This window comes from Pseudoliparis swirei, chromosome 6, assembly GCF_029220125.1.
Source record: "Pseudoliparis swirei isolate HS2019 ecotype Mariana Trench chromosome 6, NWPU_hadal_v1, whole genome shotgun sequence".
Classification (NCBI taxonomy): Eukaryota; Metazoa; Chordata; class Actinopteri; order Perciformes; family Liparidae; genus Pseudoliparis; species Pseudoliparis swirei.
Window position 1 is genome coordinate 24,347,880 of NC_079393.1, and position 24,295 is coordinate 24,372,174.

The 24,295-nt window shown below is 47.6% G+C and overlaps 2 protein-coding genes across 2 annotated transcripts; both read right to left on the reverse strand.

Annotated features, from left to right (window-relative positions):
• Window positions 1-492: 492 nt before the first annotated feature.
• Window positions 493-12,167, reverse strand: snrkb (SNF related kinase b). The gene is made up of 5 exons (XM_056416092.1): window positions 11,927-12,167; window positions 10,644-11,049; window positions 9,981-10,375; window positions 4,251-4,392; window positions 493-2,812 (listed from the first exon to the last, which is right to left on the reverse strand). The coding sequence occupies exons 2-5, from the start codon at window positions 10,877-10,879 to the stop codon at window positions 1,789-1,791; spliced, it is 1,797 nt and encodes a 598-aa protein (XP_056272067.1). The 5' UTR covers window positions 10,880-11,049; window positions 11,927-12,167; the 3' UTR covers window positions 493-1,788.
• Window positions 12,168-13,020: 853 nt separating this feature from the next.
• Window positions 13,021-24,265, reverse strand: LOC130195380 (probable E3 ubiquitin-protein ligase HERC4). The gene is made up of 23 exons (XM_056416872.1): window positions 23,857-24,265; window positions 22,249-22,381; window positions 22,061-22,137; window positions 21,582-21,803; window positions 21,395-21,486; window positions 21,161-21,291; window positions 20,639-20,763; window positions 20,476-20,552; window positions 19,644-19,750; window positions 19,493-19,552; window positions 19,315-19,420; window positions 19,037-19,214; window positions 17,976-18,127; window positions 17,718-17,834; window positions 17,535-17,618; window positions 16,828-16,977; window positions 16,549-16,689; window positions 15,937-16,106; window positions 15,744-15,801; window positions 15,441-15,511; window positions 14,885-15,068; window positions 14,698-14,794; window positions 13,021-13,875 (listed from the first exon to the last, which is right to left on the reverse strand). Exons 1-23 carry the CDS (start codon window positions 24,077-24,079, stop codon window positions 13,652-13,654), a joined length of 2,979 nt encoding a protein of 992 aa, XP_056272847.1. The 5' UTR covers window positions 24,080-24,265; the 3' UTR covers window positions 13,021-13,651.
• Window positions 24,266-24,295: the final 30 nt, after the last annotated feature.

Consider the following 24,295-nt stretch of genomic DNA (forward strand, 5'->3'; position numbering starts at 1 on the left):
GTCACCATAACTAGGTAACGCGGTTAACCCAAGTTCGTAGCATTTGCTAAATCAGACGTGGCATACACCCCCCAACAGAAAGATAAAATAAGAGAAAGTTAATATATGAATATGAAAATGATCTTGCATGAGGTCCAATGATCCATCTCTGGTTGTGTAAATCACATCGAATAATGTCTTGATGTCAATGTTTATCATAGAAAACTATAATATACATATTTATTATAATTGTGTGAGTTTTTCAAGAAGTTCAGATAGAAGTTAAAGATGCCACTGAAAATAAGAATATGTTTTATGTACTCTCAATATTCAACAATATTAGACAGCAGGTATGAATACAATATCTTACCTCTGAGAAGATCTGTTGGTCTGAATGAAGTTCTTCTGAGATGATGTAATCTGTTTCCAGAAGGGTTTGTGTGTGGGGAAACAACACCACCACTTCCCACGTTCTCTCTCAAATCAGCCCAATGCGCGCGCGCACACACACAGTTGATTTAATCAATTTTAATAAATAAATACAGAAAAATAACTTGAAAGCACGGTCCTCGTTAGAGTCAGTAGACGCGACCACACTGAGGGCAGACAGGCTGCAGTCAGGCAGGAACAAATAATGGGATTTAAAAATATATATAATAATTATGCGGCTGATGAAATATGAGCGACAAAGCCAGTTGGCACACACAAAAAAAAAAAAAGAGAAGACAAATCCAACTAGTTGTACCCGTGAGGCTGCAGACCGACTGAGGAGGAGGAGGAGTCATCTTATTGTACAGCTTTGGCTTTCTTTAACCTGACAAGCACTTTTCACTTCTGGTCTCAGCATATAAAAAAAAAAAGAGGGAAAATAAATATACAGTATGATAAAATGGAAAACCACACAGAGGCATTGTAAGGTATAATAATACCAAAGAGGGGCTACATAATAAGGTATTTGGTCTAAATGGCCAACACGTCTAATCCATCAGGGCAAAGCTTTGCATAAAGCTGTGTGCAATTCATCATTCAGTGGATTACCTCGAGGTACGGGAACTATGACCCGTCAGATCCAAGACACGTGGAGGTATATTGTGATAAATAACAAGTAATAACATGCTCAGTCACGCGTCTCTGCAGAGAAAATCTTTTGACAGTCATTTAAAAACAGAAGAAAAGAATAAAATATCCAAAATAAATCTGTCCTGATCGAATCCGATGACGTCGTGAATAAAAAAAGAAACAAGTCCGGGTACGATGGAAGACCTGCATCCCGACTGGTGATCCGACCCGTGGGCTTCACACGTTAGGCCACGCCCCTCCCATCAGGTAGACTTTGAGGATCACAGAGTACAGAGAGTCATCAGCTCGGTCTTGGGGCGTATATCACACGGTATCAAACATCATAGCAGTCTCAGTCAGCCTCTCAATGGATCTGATAGCGAGAGCTTTTCTTTGAACCAATGAGCAGCCGGCTGTGCAAAAGGGGGCGGGGAAAACTAAAGCGGGTCCGCACGACGTTCTGGTTCGCCTGGAACCATTCGGACTTTAAAAAAAAAATGTTTACAGTCAGAAACCACAATGACGCCGAGGCCGTGCCCGTCCAGTGTGAAACCCATTTCCGTCGTTGTGTATCGGCACCGGTTTAAACAAAACACAAAAACAGACTCTAGCTTATTCGATCACATCGGTCACGCCTCGTCTCTGTACGCCGCCGCGAGCTTAACGCGGCGTCCGTGGAGGCGTTTGTGGGTACGTAGAGCTGTACACGCCCCACGTGCCGGCGGGGGGGCGGTTGGGGGTTTCCTCCACTCACAGCACGTGGCAGCAGTTGTACTGCGCCAGCGGCAGGATCTTGGGCTTGTTGTGCGCGGGCATGTTGAAGGCCAGCGCCTTCTCGCACAGCGGGAACTGGAAGAGTCTCTCGCGCAGCTTGATGCTGTGCCGCTTGCCCGACGCGCCGTGGGGCCGCGGCCGCTCCGCCGCCGGGGGGTCCTCCCTCTCGCCCCCCTCCTCCTCCTCCTCTTCTCCTTTTTCCTCCTCCTCCTCCTCCGCCGTCTTCCTCTTCTTCTCACCTCGCTCCTCCTCGTTCGCCGCCAGTCCGGCGGGGCACGACTCCGGGAGGAGAGGGGGAGGTTTGTCGCCTGTGTTGTTGTTGTTGTTGGGTTCCGTCTCCTGGGCGGGGCCCGTGGCGTCCGGCGGCCCCCGGCAGCACGGCACCCCCAGAGCGGGCGGAGACGACGGGGGGACGTCGGGCGTCTGAGCGGCCGGCTCGTCCCCGTGACTCACCGGCTGGTCTGAGATCACACACCCAGCGCCTTCCTTCTCCAATTCTTCCTGCTCTCTCTCTCCCTCTCTCTCTTCCTCTTCCTCCACAATCTCCACTAAGCCTCCCAATTCTTCTTTTCGGTCGTCTGCGCCGTCAGACATCTCCTCAGCTTTTCTTTCCGGCTCACCCTCCTTGACCAAAACACAGTCCACCTCTTCTTCCTCTTCTTCCTCTTCTTCCTCCTCCTCCTCGCAGATCTGCTGCAGTGCGGGGAGGTTCTTGGCGATCGGAGGCTCCTCGGCCGGCGGCGGACGGAGGGCGAAGCTGATGCTGGGCTGCCAGGGCCCGGGGAAAGCCTGCTGAGGCGGGGGCCGCGCCGCCATCAGGTCGCCGCACTCCGGCGCTCCGCAGCGGGGCGAGCTGGGAGAGAGGGCCCCCGAGAGCCAGTGGGGCGGGGCCTCGGGGCTGAGCAAGGCGTCGTCGAGCCCCTGCAGCCAGTCGTGAGCCTCGATCTGCTGGAGCGAGGCGCGCTGGGACGGGTCCTTCTGGAGCATCCTGGAGATCAGACTGACGGGGAAACCACAGACAGGCTTATTCTGGTTGTCATGTTGTGTGAAGAGAACAGAAGAACGGATCGCAGAGGTCATGACCCGGTTAATACCTGGGAAAGGTCATCGCTTTCAACCTGAATGACTTCATAACGTCCGCGCGGTTGTTCTGTTCTCGTCGGCTCCTTATCGGAGAAGCGTCTGACCGTCATGTGACCTGCAGCCAACCTCATGACGAGAGATACTCGGCGTATGAAGACGTTTGTTGATTTCATGCTTTGCATTCTGTGAAACACTCTGACGTGTTTCTGTATTTTTAAAGTGCAGATTCCCTCCGTCTGAGTTCATATCTGCTCAGTTTTTAAATGGGACGAGGTTGGCGTGGTTCGGAACAAGACTTTCTCACTTTGCTTCCCCGTCTCTGGTCCTCTGGTTCTGAGCCCATTTATTAAAAATGACTCACAAATACATCATTTAGATACATATTTAAAGGCTCATTAAAACTGTTGATTTGACTAAACATCATTCGGGCCATTGCTGCTTTTGATCTTCTTGTCATTTGATTAGTGTGAGATTATTTTGAAGAAGCTTATTAGTGATTTCATCCGTCCAGAATGTAGAAAATCCAGCAGAGAAGATATGTCAAAAATATTAATTAATTAGATTAACACAGGAGCAGAACTCAGGCGGAGGGATTAGCCGATTTCAAATGATTAATTCATTGTGAGCGCTTTAGGTCTGAGGGGCGTCGACTGAAACGCCTCCAAACAATAACAAACACACTACAATGAAAAGGATATTGACGACGTTTGTAAATGACTTTTGAAGATTTCTCAAGATTTAGTTTTTAATTACAAAATGTAAAAAAGAAAGTAAAGGAGAAAAGGGGCGAGTGCCTTCTGAATGCAAATCTGAATTTCATCTTGATGAAGCTGGACTTTTATGTGATGTAGTGCTTTGAAACTCGGCGCAGTGTGTGTGTGTGTGTGTGTGTCGTAAGGAGTGAAAGTGAAGAGAGAGAGAGAGAGAGAGAGAGTCTGTGGGCCTCAGGTGAGGTTAAATCACAGTTAGATGTTTTGTCATAAAGAATAGAAAAAAAGAGATATACAGCTAGATAGATAACGCTTGTTATTGTTTTTGGCCAAGAAAGATTAACAAATAAATGTTTCAGCAGGAAGTGCATTTGCAGCAGGGGGGAGGAGCTTCTGGGATAACTAGGGCATCATGATTATCCAGTGAAACGCACAGTAATGACATGATTTCACGGTCAGCAGCTCCTTAACACACAGCGCATGTCCCGAGGCCGAGTGAGCCGAGGAATTAATCAATTTAAAATATAGATATAAATATATCTATATTTTTTCTTCTGTGAAACTTTTAACACATTTTTAAACTTTCTGCGTTCAGCGAGGTAAAGCCGTGATCTGATTGGCCGAGTGCGACTCGCCGGTACCCACTCTCTGCAGCCGGCGGAGACGTGTTCGGGGACGCGGTAGCGGCAGTCCAGGATCATGACCAGAGTCTCGCTGTCGTTGGTTTCCTGGAAGGGGGGGGCCCCACACACCAACATGTACAGGATCACCCCGAGGGACCAGATATCTGGAACACACACACACACACACACACACACAGGAGAGAGAAGAACAATAATTATGCTTTAATATTAAATCATGTCAGGCATTAAACATTTTTTTTTTAAAAGCCCACAATCCCTCTATTTTAGAATTCTAACTAAATGCCTGTTTTTGGGGTTCGACTCGAAAAAGAGAAACAGAAAAAAACACCCCTGGAGTCATATGGATATGAGATGAACAATCAGATTCTGCCCAACAAAATATGCATAAAACATAATCGCATTGTTTATCTCATCTCTTTCCTCCACATAGAGGTCAGAGGTCGGGCTGACCAACAGAGCGGGACGTAACGTCTAATTAGGTTATTCCTCAACGGAGCGGAGCGTGTGTGTGAGGGCTGCATGACCGGTTCCATGAGGCATGAGGCCTAAGCTGGAGATGGCTTGGCCCGGACTCACACACTCATCCTGGTGCTGACCGACAGTGCTGACAATGTGTTCTTTTCCCATCTCCTCCCTTTCCTTCCTTCCTTCCTCTCTCCCTCTCTCTCTCCCTCCCTTGCTCAAGGAGGTGGAGGCGCACACACACACACACACACACACACACACACACACACACACACACACACACACACACACACACACACACACACACACACACACACACACACACACACACACACACACACACACACACACACACACACACACACACACACACACACACACACACACACACATATATTGTGGCGTTGTGCTATTCTGAGAATGATCTTGCTTTCCCACTTTTCTTTCTTCTCCTTTGTTCTGTCTCTCCTTCGTCTCTCCCGAACACTGGGCGCAGGAACAGTGACCACTCTGTTCACGTTGTGCGTGCGCCCTGATGCAACACTCGTAAATAGAGCCCGCTGGCTAAATAAAATGCCCATCTCGGCAAATATCACATTTGTTTACTCGGGTCACTTAAAGGTCAGTTCCAGTTATTGTCGAGCGAGGTCTTTTAAATTTTTTTTACCCCCCCCGGAGTTTTTGCTATCCGTGTTATCGTCCCCGGAGAGTTTCACCGGGACCACTGCCTACCACACACGGGAAGTGGAGAAAGTAGCACATTAAATCGTAAAAAGATGGTGGCCGATTCCTATATTTGCGCTTTTGGACCGTCAGTTTGAACATTTGTAGATTTCTTTCCTCTCACATATTGTTTGTCTCTCTGCTGGCTGCTGAACTCGGGTCAGATCAGAAGAAGAAAGAAGATATCTTTCAATACAGGAGAGGTTCTTTTGCATTTTCTCCACAGCGTTTTGCATCTGCACGCCCGTATTTTCTATATGACGTTTTTTATCTAACCATAATGAACAGCACACACGTAGAACTCTGTTGGATCGACAGCATTCCTGATGTCCAGAGGGTGAGCCCTTTTTTCAATACCTAGAAACTTTACCGGGCCTCAGTAAAGTCTTAAAAGAGTGTGTGTACAGCTCATATCATTCTTTAAATGTTTTATCTCGGTGGACAAATATGCAAATCTTGCCATTTGTGGCACAAAAAAAAAATTTAAAAAGAAAAAGTTGACGATCACATCTTTTTTCTGAGAAGCCACACACACACACACACACGGCATCAGATAAGATGAGAATGCGGCAGCGCTGCTGAACATAACGCGTAGGGGTGCGATGTGCGCACGCAGACAGAAAGATGCAGATCGTCTGCAGCTTCATGAAACTTCACAGTGAGATTAACGAGCAAAAAACGTTGAATTAAAAAAGGCCAGATGACGTCCAAACACCTGCTTGTGTAAGTGAGCTCCAAAGCAGAGGCAGATTCGTAGATTCTCACACGTACCACTCCCCATGTGGGATAAGCATCCAGCCATTGTCCCGCATCTCACGCACGATGGTCCAAACAACGGCCCTCAGTCCGCGCTGTACAATGTACACACTCCACGTCCAGAGTAGTGTTATGCAACCGAGGAGGGCGAAGCCACTAAGTGCTGGGAGTGTTCTCTTCTCCGCTGGCTGGGGAATATCACACGCTCCCACCACTAGTGCGGCAACGCTGGAGAACATGGCTGACGCATGCCCGGCCTCCGTCGCTGCTGCTTGCAGCTTTCACACAAACAAAAAGAAATTCACTTACACTCGACTATGACAGACACACACACAGACACAGAAAGCTCCAAACCACTGTGGATTCATCACGATGTTTACATGTGAAAAATATGTAGTTCAGATACTCTGGTACCTCGTCCCTCGCCCGCCCCCCCCAAAGAAAATACTCTGAAATATGTAACGGAGGCCGAGTACTTTTACTTCAGAATACACACAGAATATAGCGATTCCGATACGGTGCGTTGTTGTAGCGTCGTAGCCGATGTTAACCTGTTGGCTCAGGGCCTCTTGATGGTGAAGTCCCGCCCTGACAACACCGATTAGAGGTCGTGGTTACTCAGGAACGGCGTTGGCGAAGGTGATTTCCATCCATCCATCCATTATCAATACCGCTTCATCCTCATTAGGGTCGCGGCGGCGCTGGAGCCGATCCCAGCTGAAATAGGGTGAAGGCAGGGTCACCTGGACAGGCCGCCAGTCCATCTCAGGGCACACATAGAGACATACAACCATTCACACCTACGGGCAATTTAGACATCAATTAACCTGAGCTGCATGTCTTTGGACTGTGGGAGGAAGCCGGAGAACCCGGAGGGAACCCACGCTGCCACGGGGAGAACATGCAAACTCCACACAGAAGGACCGCCCCGACCGGGAATCGAACCCACGGCCCTCTTGCTGTGAGGCGACAGTGCGAGCCACTACACCACCGTGCAGCCCAGAGCGTGGATTTGATGGTATTTTGCTGGCGGTAAAAAAATTTTGGTGTCAAGGGTTTGTGTCGCAGCGCTTGCTTTGAGGTTAGACGTGAGCACGACGGACATTTGAGCCGCAATGGCCGAGCGCCGGTTAGGGTTAGGGTCTTCACTCGCGCCGCGTTGTGACATCATCCAGCGTTCATGAAGCGTTGGCAGGCAAGGAGCCACAAAGGGTTGTATGGACATGTGCTGTACATCTATCCTGCTCCCCAGACTGTGTATCGTGCGTTTAATGTTTGCATCCAGGGTTTAGCGCCAAAAGACTGGACCCTAAAATTCCCATCATGCAACGATGGGACTATTTTCTCTCAAACTTCAGAAAGAGCCACAGGAGACATTTTTGCGTGACCGTTTTGGTTTCACAGGCTGAAGGGGACAGACTTTATTTTGCAGTTGGGGATTTCGTTGTGTGTGTGCATGTGTGTGTGTGTGTGTGTGGGGGGGGGGGGGTTCTGGGCTTTGCAAGCTTTGGAAAAGTCTGTGTTGATATAAACAGTCCAGCGGCCTTGAGGTTGATATGAAAACACTGACAATGAGGTTTCAACCCCTCCGGTTATCCTGTTTATCCATGTTTAGAGGGGGACAGAGGAATGAGTTGTGTACGTGTACCAGAGGACGCACTACTCTGTAAACAAGACCCTTGGCTGCGCTTGGGAGACGTCCCGCCCTCTAAAAGGACGTCGGACGAGCACATCAGAGAACGACCCGGTGACCGTGTCGGACTTATTCTGAGCTGTCTCCCCCCCACCCCCACGGCTCGATGACGGTTGATTGGTTTGCCAGGGAGGGTCATAAGTGATGAGACCGATTGCTTTTGGAAGAAGTCGATACATTGTCTGCGTACCTTGAATGCGCTTTAGGGCGGATATTTTATTTTAAAAATAAATAAATATATATATATATACATACTATAACCACATGTGTAGCTGACGCCCAGAGAAGACTTACAGAACATAGTCCACCCCTCCTTTCGGCCCCCCTCCCTTCTTATCTCGTCACTGTTTCCGTAACTTTATTGCTAAGCAAACTCAACAACAAATGTAGAGATTGTGTTCAGGTGCTGCGTACAAAGCTATAATTGTTTTTTTTTTAAAGCCCTGCTGACCCAGTTCTATTCAAATCTTCAGTTCATTCAATTAAAATAAACATTTAGCCAAGAAACAGGATAGCATGACTGAAGATTAACCGTGAGGCCTCAAAAACACACATACGGGCTGCTATTATGTAACTGCACACAGTGTTTATCTTTGTGAAAAGGGAAGGGGCCCGATGGACCCTCGTGTCTCTCCTCCACATCATAGGACATGCACACACACACAGTAAAGACTCCCAGCAGCGAAGGAAGCACAGTGAATTAAACAGCCGTGAGAGAGAAATAGACGTGTGTGTGTGTACAGAGAGATGGGTTTATGAGTCACCTTCCGAAGCTGAGATCACTAAGGGACATCTCTTCCTCTGTGGAGCACAGGATTATCACACAGCGGCCTACACATGCATTTATTGATGCGTTTGTTTGTGTGTGCGTGTGCTTGGATGATGGAAGTGTACATTTCTAACAAAGCGATGATGTCACCGTGTGCATCCGCAGGCTAGAATTGTAGGTAGAATGCACTCGGGAGTGGAGGTTTAAATATACACGGCCCCTTCGTGTGGACGCTTTTAGAAACAGGAAGTCAAAAAAAAAAAAAAAAAAATGAAGAAGTAGAACCAAGGCAACACGAATCACATCCGAGTTGGAGCTGCGTGTGAGAAAGTGTCTCCTTGTGACTGCTCTCTGAAACTCTGAACATGAAACTTTCACATCAGACGCTGGAGCTCCTGCAACAACATCGGCGCCCTTGGTCACCAGAATAAACAGCCGAAACCCAAAATCCTGCCAAAAACCCACCCTGATAGAGTGGGATCCAGTGGGATCCAGTGGGATCCAGTGGGATCGGGCCACCGACCTCCCTGAAGTCGCCATCGCGTCACATCCTGCATTCTATCGGCCTCCTTGTGTCACACAGATCCACAGCCTGCCTGCTGTGGGTGAACCGTTGATGCATGGCCCTTTCTCTTTCTGCTGCCTATCTCTGTCTCTCTCTCTCACACACACAAACACACACACACCCACACACACAAATGCTTGCTACGCAGTGTGAGAGGCCGGTGGTGAGCTGCAGTGTTTGGTTCCACTGCAGAACGTGCCCCGTTGGCTCAGGACTGGCTGGCTTGCTTCGACTGACCCAGATACACACACACACTAATCCGTTATGGACATTGCACACACACACAAACACATATGTACAAACACACACGCACACACAGATCTGCACGTACACCCGGTCAGGCACAAACAAATCTAAGCACATATGGAAGGGGTGTACAGTGAAGGAACACACAAGCAAACACCCAGGGTCAAAGGGGACTAGTTAATTAACTGTTCACACTTTCTTTTTCTTTTTTGAAATGCGGTCGATATCAGAATCCAGTGTGAACCTTTTCCCTCTTTTTGGAGAGCGAGCGAGGTTACGATGCTCAGCCAAAGAGTGATTACATTTTTCCCATCACGAAAAAAAGCCAAAAGTCCCCAAAACATTCACCTGATTGGACACAGCACACGCATATATTCTGTTTGTCATCTTCCCACCTCTCAGATTTCTCTCCTGACCCCTGACCCCCAGGTCGGGAGCCATTGATCGAGACTACAATTTCAGTTTCAACACTCCCACGTGCCAAAAGAACTTAAAATCTCGTAGAGTTTCTCACCCACAGCCGGAGCGTCGTACTCTTCTCCCAGCAGAATCTCCGGGGCGGAGTAGGCCAGCGACCCGCAGCTGGTGGCCAGCATGGTCCCGGGTTGGAACAGGTTGCTGAACCCAAAGTCCGTCAGCTTCACCGTCCCCTGCTGCGGGAAGAACACCACGTTCTCGGGCTTCAGGTCCCGGTGCACCACGTGGAGCCGGTGGCAGTACGCCACGGCGCGCACGATCTGGGCGAAGTGGCGCTTGGCGATGCCCTCGGCCACGCCTCCCTCGTGGCGGAGGATGTAGTCGTAGAGGTCGCCCCCTTCCGCCAGCTCCATGATCAGGTAGAGGGTGGTGGGCGTGTCGATGACCTCGTAGAGGCGCACCACGTTGGGATGCTGCACTAGCCGCATGCACCTGGGAGGGATGAGTTGAGGATGATCGTCAGGGTGGCAACTAGGAACTAGGAACCAGGAACTAGGAACTAAGGAATAAGAACCTGACGTATCAATTTTGTTTTTCCCTACGTGGTTCCATGTTTGGCTCCGATGGACCGCTCATGCTGACCTTGCAGCCCGTTTGAAACCCCATTAAAACATAAAAATAGCGACAAAGCTTTGTGGTGTTTTTAAACCCTTTTCCTAAATCCTTTCTTCCCAAGCGTTCGGCGCTCAGCAGCATTTACCTCACTTCCTGTAAGAGGTGGCTCGCCGCCATCACGTCGAGCTTCGTCTTGTCAATCATCTTGACGGCGACCAGCTGCCGGGTGCTGACGTGACGGGCCAGCTTGACCACAGCGAAGTGGCCCCGGCCCAACGTCCGACCCAGGTGGTACAGCCCGCTGAGGTCCGAGCGGCCGGGGAGGCTCCTGGGGTCCAGGTGTCCGTCCTGGGCGCTGGTGCTCTCTCCAGAGGCGTCCATGTTTGAAACCCCAAAGAAAGATGGGGGGGGAGTGAACGAGCTTCAAGAGAGAAGGACAAAAAGGAGAAGGGGCGAGATGGAAAGGAGTTGTTTCAAGGTGTCGGAGTGGGTGGAAGGAGAAGGGCCTCCTTCTTTCAGGGCCGCGGAATTCTTCACTGGCGGTCAGTTGCCTGGCAGGACAAAGAAAAGACAACATGGTGAGAGCCTTGATGGTTTTGCCCCCCCCCCCCCCCCCACACACCTCCCAAAGGGAAACGGACTTCGGCGAGGTCAGCGAATGCCACATCCCCTTTCAAGCGCCGGCCCCGGATTGACATTTTTGCATCTTTGTGTTCAAAGTCGAGCGCAGTGACAAACTGGATCGCCGTGGATACAAAAGGTCGCTCTCCAGCGAAGAGGCCGGTAGAGGGTCAACGAGGATTCTTTATTTCTTATTATCTGCGATGTTGAAGGGCTGCGTTTGGCTCAATCTCAAATAACAGCCATCCAGCACAAATGGCACGCCAAATCAATACGTAACAGGAAACCATAATGTGTGTGTGTGTCATTAGTTTCTCTAAGAGGGTCAGAAGGTGGCATTAGACCTGATGATGTCATCATCAGACCCCCACAAACACCCATCGGGAAACAACTTCAGCTGCCGTCATCATCTTCATCACCATCATCACTCCCATTACCACAACTTCATCACTGGTACCTTCATATTATTCATCCTCATCACCCTCAGGTATTGTTCAAAGAACAAGTGATGGTGACACGCACGCACGCGCACAAAGGGGTTAATATGCCCTGATATCCTTGGCTGTGCAGTTTTACCCCCCCCCCCCCGCCCCGCCCCTTTCCCAAACAACAACACTGCGTTACGTCCATGCCTGCGCGCTGCTACACTTGCGGTAAGGCCAGCTGTTCTCCTACTTGGCCTCCACCGCGGTCCCGAGTCGGCACATACGCATGTCGTCCCAGAACAAACGCTACCGACAGCCGCCGCGGAGCTCCGACGCCCGCAGTAACCTCCGCCCCCCCCCTTCCTCGGGTGAACCAACTTACCGTTGTTGCGCAAATATCCCGCAGCTGCGAACTGTTCCGCCGCGCGCGTCCTCCTGTCACTCCGCCGCCGCGCCGCGCCGAGCTCCGGCTGTAGGAAAGGACGGCGCCGCATCCTCGCTCCTCGCTCTCATGACGCTCATGTTCGCGGTCCGTGTGCGTGCACATACTTTTTCTCTTCCTCATGAAGCGTCCTGTCCGCCCGCGCCGCCTGTATCCTCTCCTCAGTCTCGAGCTGCGCGAGCACGCGACCGCTCCGCTGAGAGAGAGAGAGAGAGAGAGAGAGAGAGAGAGAGAGAGAGAGAGAGAGAGAGAGAGAGAGAGAGAGAGAGAGAGAGAGAGAGAGAGAGAGAGAGAGAGAGAGAGAGATACAGTGGGACGGGAACTTGCCAACGTGCGCGCGCACACACGCGCACAGTGTCCAGCTTTCCTTCTGACGTCAATGCATTCCGACTCGCTCCCGCGGCGCAGCAGCAGCGGCCGCGAGCCTCTTGTGCTCACGCGCAGCGGAGAGAGCAAAATGTCTGAATGAATGAAAGAAATTATATAACTGACTAATGAGTGTTTAAAAAAAAAAGAGGAGCACAATGAGCTCTGCCAGAACCTCCTCGGTGACGTACATTCCTGAGATGCTCTAGTAATGACTTTATTCATACGGCTTGACAGAGATAACACAAATGAGGACATACACAAAAAAAGTTGTTTCCATTAATACCCCGTGTTGTGCTTCAGATGTTGACATGTCTTAAGGAAAATGCACATAGCATTATTGTAATATCTCCAAAGGGAGGAGCTATACGGTGTGTCAAATAGGACTCTTTGAGATAGTAGATGTACCACTGACGTCATCACGTGCTCTTATTGTGTGTATTATCTGCAGATTGTTAAAGTTCAAGCCTTGTCACATTGAAAAGTCTGCACTGTTGATCTCATCCCAGCTGCTCTTTGTTTCCTCAACCAGCCAACCTGCAGCAGGATGGCGCCACCTAGCGGCGCTGTTCTTTCTTTCTCTTGTTGCAATTTAGCATCAGGTGTCAAATGTGCAGATCAGGAAAGTTCAGGGCGCCTCAGGTTTTTTCACAAACTACAAACAGAAGGAATATATATTTATCTTTTATTCTTCAAATGTAATCAAACTTCACATTTTTATTAAAGTGAAAAGGGTAGTTATGTTGTCGAGTGTTTTTCAGATTTAAAAAATATATAGATCATGATAACATGTTCGGAGGTACAAACAAAATATAATATATACAAAATGTAATCGTCACTATGGCGGGGATTAAGTCGTTGAACATTCTCTAAAAAGTCACCTATACCGTACACACAGCGGTTGGCTTACCCGACTGTATTGACAATATTTTCTCCAGCCCCATTTACACCCCCGTTAATATACAGTTCAAAAACTACAACCTGGATTAACATACGGTTTAAATAACACATAATCATCCAAATCAAGATGCATGGAATGCATTAGAGTAATTAAGGTGCTACTTAATAAAGTGGCAAAACACTGTTTCGTTTATCCCCAACAAATTAAGACTTCCCGAGAAGATGTAAAACCGATGAAATATAAACATAAAAAGCCTAAATGATCAGATGAATTATGTTCCTGTTACACTCAAAGTGCTCTGCTGCACACCGGAGTGACATGTGTTTACAGGGATGTTTGTTTTTTTATCCCGAGGTAGCACATGCAAATAAAAAATCAGGCCCAGAGCCAGTCCAGCGTCACATGGAGAATCCTCTCTCCTTTATCAGGGCCGCCGTCAGCCGGCCCCGCAGGAGCTCCTTGGACGAGTACAAGGGCAGGTACAGAATGGAGTGGCACGTCAGGGACTCGGGTAAGAGCTCATCGTGGCGGTGCTGACCGCTCTCGACTTGCGGGACTTGAACCTTCATCTGGATCTGGTCCATGCCAAGAATAGGAACAATCCGGTACCCAGTCACGAACACTGCAGAACAAACAGCGTGGAGGGAACTCCAAGTCACTCTTTGGGCACAATCACACCAGATGCGACTTTTAAAAGCGCAGCCGCACCAAAAACGCCTTGGCAAAAACGTGCCGGGCAAAGCAGCGCGGTGCGCCTGTGGAGCGGACCTTATAAAGCTCTTCGTTATCGTCGGGAAAACCGGAAGGAAAGCCCGCCTCCTGCTTCATCCTATTGGCTGCCTTGGCCGAGTGTGACATTGACGAGCGGCGCGCCTCCGCGCCTCGCGCTTGAAGTTGAGAATATTTTAACTTTTAATCGCGCCTGAAAAACGCAATAAAACGCGCCGCGCGGCATTTAAAAGGCGCGTCTGAAAGCACCAGAGGGAATCAATGGTTTTGCTAGCGACGCGTTTCTGGTGTGATCGTGCCCTTCGCCTGTCACCATCTAAGCATCGTCTGCTTATGCACTTCTGGATGTGCGCGATGTAAACGATAAACATGGCTTTTTTTGTTTTGTTTTTTAGACGATGTGTAAATAAAGCACTGACTCAGCCCCCTACTGTTTATGTGCGAGCTAAAAGCACAAACAACCCTAAAAGCGAGTATATCTCCGGCTCTAGAATGACCATCTTATTGGACCGTGCTCAAGCACACAGCATTGATTCAGACAGTTTTTCGTTTTTTTTCATTTTGTGGGAATTAATTGTGTGGAGGTAAAGTGAGCAACTGGCTCCGGGGCCCCAGATGTATCTTCCCCCCCCCCTCCCCCCCATAAAAAGACCATATATGGGGTTCAACAGCTCACACGGCCTGAAAAGCTGTTGACTCGAGGCTCAGTACTCACAAAAGAAATCTTTCCTCTGGTCCTCAGTCAGTTCGTCAAAGATCTCCCAAAACATCTGCTTGGTGTTGTCGTCAAAGTGAGGCCCCCACACTGTGTTCTAATTGAAATAACATGGGGGGAAAAAGAGATTGGTGCCACCGCTTTGACGGTTTATTACAAGCACGTTGGAGATCGGAACGGGCTTCACCTGTTTCAGTTTGGGCCAGTCGTAGACGTCTTGGCCCACCAGCGCCCCCCGCAGCTGCTCGGGCAGAAACAGCTTCACCAGCGTTCGCTCGCACACCTGGAAGAAGCCTCGCTGGAACTCCCCGAACACGTCCACCACCGACGCGCTGAGGGCGTGTCTCACGTAGGAATCCACAAACTCCTTCCTGTGGCGGCAGAGTGACGTTACATAAACTTCCCGTCCTAGGGGGGAGCGGAGCTCGGTGCAGGTGACACATACACACACACTCTCTCACACATGCACACACACACATACATACACACGCACACACACACATACACATGTATACACTCACATGCACACACGCACATATACACACACAGATACACACGCATGTACACACACACACACATGCACACACACACATCCACACACACAAACACACATACACATGTATACACTCAGATGCACACACGCACACACACCCATACACACAGATACACACGCATGCACACACACCACTACACACACACACACACCACACAAACTTAGATTTACATTTTTTTTAAAGTCTTACTTATTTTGAACTGTCAGCGGCTTTAGAGGATTTTGGGGGTCGAGGTCAACATCTGTCCCACCCCAGTTAATCTGTCAATCAATCATGAAAGTGGAGGTTAGTGGTATTGCAGAAAGAACGTTAAAAGAAGCACATCACTTGAGGTTTAAAGAACTTGGTTCGGGAACAAGGACCACGTTCTCATTTCCCGTGCTCTCTAAGTATTTAGCGCAGCGGACCCGTCCACTTCCTGTTTGACGCAGTTTCCACATCCCTCCCCATTTGAAACCCAAATCGTTATTCCTGCTCGGGTAAAACACCAACCTCAAAGTCCAGGTCCTTTAGCTCCTCCTCTTCATAGCCCAAGATGCACTGCAGTCTCCTGAAAAAAACACAAGCGAAACAAAAAAGTTATTATAAAAGAAATACTGAATCTTCTACACTGAAGTCACAGTATTCAGGCATCGATTTAACACGACAAAATGTGTTTTACTAAATTGAGAAGATGAACACTGACTTTCCAACAGCCGGGCTGAATTCCTTTAAGTCGTCCAGCGTCGGCTCGACTCCGAGCAGCTTCTTGAACAGAGCCAGCGGGAAGGGGAAGTGTATGAGGCTGTGGTTGTACAAGGCCAGTCCACACAGAACACCAAGCAGGAAGAAGTTGGTCTTACCCTCCTCTGTAGTCTGTGTTGAGAAACAATTACACACTTAGGTTGAATGTTGCATATTGACGTCTCAGAGGGTCCATTGGACCTGGCTGGGTCTGATGCCTCCTGCCATGGCTAAAACTATTCATACACTCTGTTATACTCATTGAATGTGTTGTAACTCTGTAATGATTCCTTCTGGTCACATGACATCTATTGTTCTGTCCATCCTGGAGAGGGATCCTCCTCTGTTGCTCTCCTGAAGGTTTCTTCCCCTTTTTTCCTCCGTGAAAGTTCTTTTTCTATTTCTTGGGAGTTTTTCCTGATCCGATGTGAGGTCAAAGGTCAGGGATGTCGTATTTGTACAGATTGTAAAGCCCTCTGGGGCAAATTCATAATTTGTGATAATGGGCTATACAAAACTGAATTGAATTGAATTGAACCCCAAGCCTACGTGATCGATGGTTTTGAAGTCTTACCGTGGAGGGGAACCATGCCAGCGTTTCGGAATCGTTGAACATGAACATCCCGGATGCAGTTGTCATCATTTCCCCAAACAAGTGGTGGAAAAGGTCCTTTTCGAAGACGTGCTTGACCTCTGGGTTCTCATCAAAATAGACCTGAGAGGTATTATTTAAAAAAGTCATAAATATGCTGAGATCAGGTTAAGAAAAATGTTGTATTAGATTCAATGATACAAAATAAGTATAACATGATTTGCCTGGGCTTTGACCATCAGGTTAAATCTGAATATTTACCACCAGTTGCTTCTTGAAGTCACTGGGATGAGCAGCAGCCAGTTGTTTGAAGGTGCCTTCCAAAAGTGACGCTCGCTTCAGCTTCAGTTCAAAGAATTGAATTGACGGTGGTATTCCAAACAGGAACCCCATGTTGTGCAGGTGTTTTTGCTATAATACAGTTCAAAATGACATTTAGTTAAATGTTCCTATCTTAATTACATCTTTTATTGGATGTGGGGTAATGCATTTCATTGTCAAAGCTGCATAATTGTTTTTGACCACTTGGTGGCGACGCAACAACAGGGACATACAATCGCCTCATAAAGTAACAACTAGCCAACAGTCGCCTAAGTTGTTTTTTCTGTCCACCTGATGAACGTGAGGGCAATATTCACTCTGCTTCTAGCTCAAGTTTTAGTCTCCACCGAGTTCTGAGCAAAGTATTTATATTATAAATATAAATGTTTTATATTAGAGGCCAATTCTTAAAGCAAACTGGTAAAGCAATGGGCCGTCAAACCAAAACAAAGAGCTGAAAGACGCTCGTTATGAGGTTCCCTGTCATTCCTTCAAACCGTCAATAGGTTGAGGTTAAGCATTTAGCCTCTGTGTTGAACTTCAAAGGACACCTACTTGCTAACGTTAAAACAAATGCATAATAACACATTTTTCCCCGACGGCCCTCGCTGTATTGCCCGTACGGTTTAGTTCCAGGCTCAAGTTACCTTTGTGTATGAGGCGTAGATGTCAAAAGCCATTTTCTTCGATTTCAGATCCATCACAAATGGGAAGTTAAAAATGACCAGCAGCTGATCATCCAAATCCAGAAGAGAGAACACATAAGCAATTTAATTACAAAAATGTACACTTGATGACCACGTTTTTGATTTCGTGAACAATTTTTTTACCTCGATACTGGACATCCGACACCAATGCTGCAGCTCCGCTTGAAGAAAGATCGGACTAAACTCCAGACCGAAAGCTTGTTCCGAGATCCTCTGGCGTCCTGCAACCCTGTGGTTGGCCTTTAAAACAGATATATTTTAGGTATAGACTTTGAGGGATTCGGTCGTGAAATTGAATGCTTTTTCTTTTGTAGAAAAGGCCGAGTAACGTGGTTTGAAATTCACAGGGGAGAAGAAAAAAAAAAGATGACGGATACTAACGTTGTACATCATTTGGAGGACGAGCAGCAGGTTTCTGACTCCGGGGCCACAAGGGACAGTTGACTGTGAGGACAGGCTCTGTGAGAGGGCCTGCTTCCACACCTCAACGTGCTCCTCCATGGTGGAGGGCGGCAGAGAGGACCACCAGTCCCCTGAGGAAGACGTCAACGCCAGTGAGCATTTTGACAGCAGAGCCGATGTTCTACAACTAAAGCCCGACCTTATGATCTCTGGGGGGGGATTCGAAAGCCTTTTATTTAGGAAGAAGAGATTCCTTCTGCATTTGATTCAATACCACGTCTCAATATAACAGAGGACTCCTGGTCTAACTTTAGTCCGTCCCAGATTGATCATCTTGTTGACAGTGCCACAGGCTCTCTGAGAATGACACTGGACTTGATAGCCCCTCTGAAGAAGAAGACAGTGAGGAAGAGGAGGTTTGCTCCCTGGTATAACCCTCAGACCCGCAAACTGAAGCAAACGTCAAGAAAGCTTGAAAGCATATGGCGTTCAACTAATCTGGAAGAATCCCGCTTAGTTTGGCGAGATAGTCTTAAAACCTATAAGAAGGCCAGAGCAGCCAATTACTCATCAGTCATAGAGAAAAATAAGAACAACCCCAGGTTTCTCTTTAGCACTGTAGCTGACAGAGAGTCACAGCTCTGTGGAGCCGAGTATTCCTATAGACCTCAGTGGTAATGACCTCATGAACTTCTTTAATGAAAAATGTTAACTATTAGAGGCAGGGTTAATAATCTCTTGCCCTCAACCAGTGCCGATCGGTCCTCAAGTGGAGTGGCCTTGGAAACCGTTGTATGCCCTGGTGTATATGTGGATGCTTTTCTCCCATCAACCGTGACCAATTGTCAATAGTTAAATTACACAATAGCATCCTGCCCTCCTCCATTCAGTCTCTATTGTTTTACAGTCACATGACTGGACATGGACACATTTCCACCCCTTGTGGTTGCTGCCGTGCTGATGAGCCCATCGTCCCCATGTCCTATAAATAATGTTAAATGAAGCGTCGCGCTAACTCAAACAGCTTCCTCCCATCGTACCTAAGACATGGAGGCTATCGGCACAGAGCCTCCGCACGGCGGTGGCGACCGCCTCGGCGAGCTCCTTGCTCTGGATGGCGCGCAGGAGCTCGTTGAGAAGCAGGAAGACCCTCAAGCCCTCCACTCCCATTGGCATCTCATCGAGAGCGGAGAGCATCTGCAGGAGGGCGGCCTCGACCTGCAAGAGAGCATGGAAACGCAGCAGCTGAGCAGAGCGCCACCGAGAGGGGTTTGCGGGGAAAAAGTGAACGCCAACGCACACAACGCCGGTCGCTTGCCTCCGCCGAAACCTGATCCTTCTTCGCCAGGTTCTCGAAAGCGTGTCGCGCAGCTGACAAGTCCAGGCCGGAGTACTTTGACGAGGTCTGGAAATGTTTGTCTTCGCTGCAGAGGTGGAAGAGACCAGAGAGTGGATGTGCAACCGACACGCGGAGAGCGTGAGCGGAGGGCGTTTACCTTTGGTCGAGGAAGATTTGATTGACAGCGGACGCGGAGGAGAACGTCCTGCGGATCTCCCTGCACGGGTTTTCACGTAGGTTAGTCAACGGCACTGAGCATCGGGTGGTGATAGATGTAACAGCGGTTTGCGATAACTGCATCTTCTCACCGTTTGATCTTTTTCCACGACTTTGAATCACATACAGAGACCCATCTGTCGATCACGTCGCCGGTTACGTCGCCGACGCCGGCGGCGTTTGACTCCTTGTGCGCTTTCTGTGAAAGACACAAGAAAGAGCTCATGTTCGGTGTGTCGAAACGCCTCCACACGTAATTGGGGTTAGGGCTCGAACACACCAGACGCGCCTCTCAAAAACGCGTCGCCCGCAAAACCATTGATTCCCTACGGTACGGCGCGACTTTCAGACGCGCCTTTTAAATGCCAAGCGGCGCGGTTTTCTTGCGTTTTTCAGGCGAGGTTAAAAGTTAAAATATTCTCAACTTTAGACGCGAGGCGCGCCGCTCATCAATGTCACACTCGGCCAATGCAGCCAATCGGATCAAGCAGGAGGCGGGCTTTCCTTCCTGTTTTCCCGAGGAGAACCTCATATTAGCGGTATTTAATGACGAGGATCTTTATAATCCTAAATCTAAACACGACTCAAACTGACTCCTGCTCGGTCGGAAGTGCAACTGAAAGCCTCGCCATCGAGACAAAATTGGCGGAATAGATGGTGGTGTTCGCCGTACTCTTTCCTTTCTTTTTTTAAATATCTTGAACCCAAAATTAACGGTTGGTTGCGCACGCAGGTCCGTTCCACAGGCGCACAGCGCTGTTTTGCCGGGCACGTTTTTGCCAAGGCGTTTTTGGTGCGGCTGCGTTTTTTAGAGTCGCGTCTGGTGTGTTCGAGCCCTTAGGGAATATTAAATGTCTCTAATTGGGGTTACGGTATACTACACCTCCCACGATGATGTAGTACTGCGTGTATTCGCGTCGGTACCTTAATGGGCGTGCGCGTTGCAAACGAACAGTTTCCTCCCGCGTAGATGTTTTTAATTTGAAGATCATTTCTGGCGTCTGGAGCGATAATAGAAATATAAAGTTATCTCTGTCTCTGAAATACAAATGGAATCAATTTGAAGGTATTTCATAAATGTGGTCACCCCGTGGCAGTCGAACGGCTAGCGGCACCGACGGATGGCTCTCCTCTCCGCGTCCCAGCTGCCCCTGCTCTCCACACCCGAAGGAGTAGACCCTGTTGGAGTCCGTCAGCGCCAATGTGTGATGCCTGGTGGAGATAACAGCGTTTTAATTTCAACAAAGATGCATTTTTAGGAGTTTTTACACCCTCCAAGCCAATAGGTCCTCGCTACTAATCCCGGTAGCCATTGAGCGAACGGCTGTTCCATAGTAATCGGTCCACAGCGAGAGGAACGGGGAAGGTCTCTGTTTTTTAAGATGTGTAACAATCCGTTTGCAAATCGGCAATCCAAAGAGAGTAATACATGTACATTGATTCACACCATGACCTTTAACTTTTGGCATAAGCAAAAAGGGGTCACAATTAGAAGACGCAAAAAAATAATTAAAAACATGCTGGAAGTGTTCACAATAACTGCCTGAGAGTTTAGAATTGTAGTCTTTGATGAAGTGAAATCGCATTATGAAAAGGTGATTTAATGTACCGTCCACATGCAACCTTGGTGACCTTTGCCCCCCAGAGCTCCACAACAAGCCGAGGTCGTAGTTCATCGGCGAATGAGTTGTGCCCGAGCTGCCCGTATTGACCAGAGCCGAATGTGAACACTGCCCCATTCTGAGGAAGCAACCCCAAACATGGTTTATTGTTACATATTTACATTTCTGTGGGATCTAGGAAGTTAGTGATGCATGTTTTTTTATTTTTTATGTTGTCTAACCTTTGTCAAAATGGCAGTGTGGTCCTTTCCACAGGAAATGTAAATAGTTTTCTTTGCGTTCAGGCAACAAACAGGAGTTGCCGTCAGTCTGTCTATTTGGGGAAAAGAAATAACAAAAAGCGTTACATAAAACCCCCCCAAAAAAACGAGTTTTAGATATAAGGATAATAAAAAAAAAAATGTATACCCGTTGTGTCTCCCAGCCCGAGCTGCCCGCGGTTGTTCCCGCCCCAGCCGAACACGCCTCCGGAGATGGAGAGGGCGAAGCTCTGGTCTCCCCCAGCAGCCACCTGGACCAGGGGGAGCGCCGACAGAGAGAGGAGGTGTTGGGGCGAGTCGGAGCGCCGCCCGCTCCTCCCCAGACCCAGCTGGCCCCTGGAGTCCCGGCCCCATGTGTACACCTGACCCCCTGTGGAGAAACGCAATCGTTTTGTTGTGCTAAATAAACAGATGTTATTGGACATTCATATCAGCCACCAACGGACTTTGAGTCAACTTTTCCCGCCTCAACACAACGAAGGGTTTACAAGAGGCAGTAGTGGGACGTTAAAGCGTGTGATCAGCTTGAGGTCAGTTCATTCCCTTTAACTGTTTGAGAACCCAGGAAGAGTTCCCACGACTTGAAGCTTGGACTTCACTGGCAGGTCAAAGTCGACTTCACTGTACCTTGGGTGAGGGCCACTGAGTGCCGGCTCCCACAAGCAACCTGAGACACTGCTATGTTAGAAAAGGCTTCCAGGGGCCTGAAAGAAAAAGAGACAGACATTTTTTTTAAAGCAAAGTTGCCCTGTTTGACACATTATTGTTCCAAATTCAAGACGTTGATCGATATCACGAGGTGAGTTTCTCCTTACTTTGGAATGTAAGTGCCAGCTGTTGTGTCCACACAGAGAACCGTTCCTCCCTTAGAAAGCAGTGTGACCTCATCATCATCATCATCATCACCACAAACCACGGCCTGAATCTTCTCTTTACACTTCACAAACTCTGTAAGAACAAAGCAGGTGTACTTCAAGTCAGGGGCGTGTTTGTAGGATTGAAAGAGAGAGGGGGGGGGGGGCTGAATTATGTATGGGGGGTGGGTATGCCTGGATATGTTGAGAGTGAGACAGAACTTCATTTGGACACTATCACTGAGATAAAGATGAACTATTTCAGTGTCAAATATACCATTCAATGGAAAACATTAGAATAATAATGTATATTAATGCAAATAATTATATATACACTACCGTTAAAAAGTTTGGGGTCACTTAGAAATGTCTTTATTTTTCAAAGAAAAGCACTGTTTTTTCAAAAAAGATAACATTAATCAGAAATACACACTATACATTGTTAATGTGGTAAATGACTATTCTAGGTGGAAACGTCTGGTTTCTAATGAAATATCTCCATAGGTGTATAGAGGCCCATTTCCATCAACTATCACTCCAGTGTTCTTATGGTACATTGTGTTTGCTAATCGCCTTAGAAGACTAATATCTGATTAGAAAACCTTTGTGCAATTATGTTAGCACAGCTGAAAACAGTTATGCTGGTGATATAAGCTACACAACTGGCCTTCCTTTGAGCTTGAAGTTTGAAGAACAAAATTAATACTTCAAATATTAATCATTATTTCTAACCTTGTCAATGTCTTGACTATATGTTCTATTAAATTTTCAATTCATTTGATAAATAAAAGTGAGTTTTCATGGAAGACACGAAATTGTCTGGATGACCCCAAACTTTTGAACGGTAGTGTATATATATATATGTATATATATATACATATAGGACTGTCTCAGAAAATTAGAATATTGTGATAAAGTTCTTTATTTTCTGTAATGCAATTAAAAAAACAAAAATGTCATGCATTCTGGATTCATTACAAATCAACTGAAATATTGCAAGCCTTTTATTCTTTTAATATTGCTGATTATGGCTTACAGCTTAAGAAAACTCTAAAATCCTATCTCATAAAATTTTAATATTTCCTCAGACCAAGTAAAATAAAAGATTTATAACAGCTGAGTGTGTGTCAAGGCTCAGGAAACCCTTGCAGGTGTTTCGAGTTAATTAGACAATTCAAGTGATTTGTTTAATACCCTACTAGTATACTTTTTCATGATATTCTAATATTTAGAGATAGGATATTTGAGTTTTCTTAAGCTGTAAGTCATAATCAGCAATATTAAAAGAATAAAAGGCTTGCAATATTTCAGTTGATTTGTAATGAATCCAGAATGCATGACATTTTTGTTTTTTTAATTGCATTACAGAAAATAAAGAACTTCATCACAATATTCTAATTTTCTGAGACAGTCCTGTATATGTGTGTGTTTGTGCTAAAGTGATGAAACACTGAGAGAGGGAGAGAGAGAGAGAGAGAGAGAGAGAGAGAGAATTTAATTGGATTTTCGAATTAATAAAGTGATGAGACACTTATTTTCTGAGGAGGAAGTTACAGGACTGATGCTCACTCTGTTTCCCTCGGACCCTCTGGCCATCTGTGCCCTCGTGGGTGCGCATGATGGCGACAGCATCCGCGTTGCTTTTGATGAAGGCGAGCACGCAGTGGCCCGCGGACAGGTCAGTGACGTCATGGCCGAGGTTAAAAAGGTGAACCCCGTCCCCGCCTGGTGAGATGTTGGGGCCGTCTCGCGATCGGGAGCCCTGCCGGTCGTTCTCTCCCCAGGAAAACATCTCGGGTGTGACTTCGGAAGAACCGTCAGCTGCTTTTTATCTGCGCTACCAGAATCGAAACTTGATTGTATCATTGCGCATGCGTGGGCGTGAGCGCAGGAAAACAAAACTTATGACCAGATGAAACGAAAGTAACGCTAACACACAGTGAGTCAGAGGCTACTGGGCTCATGTTTAATGAGACGTTCACATGCTCAACATTAGTCAGAATACAAC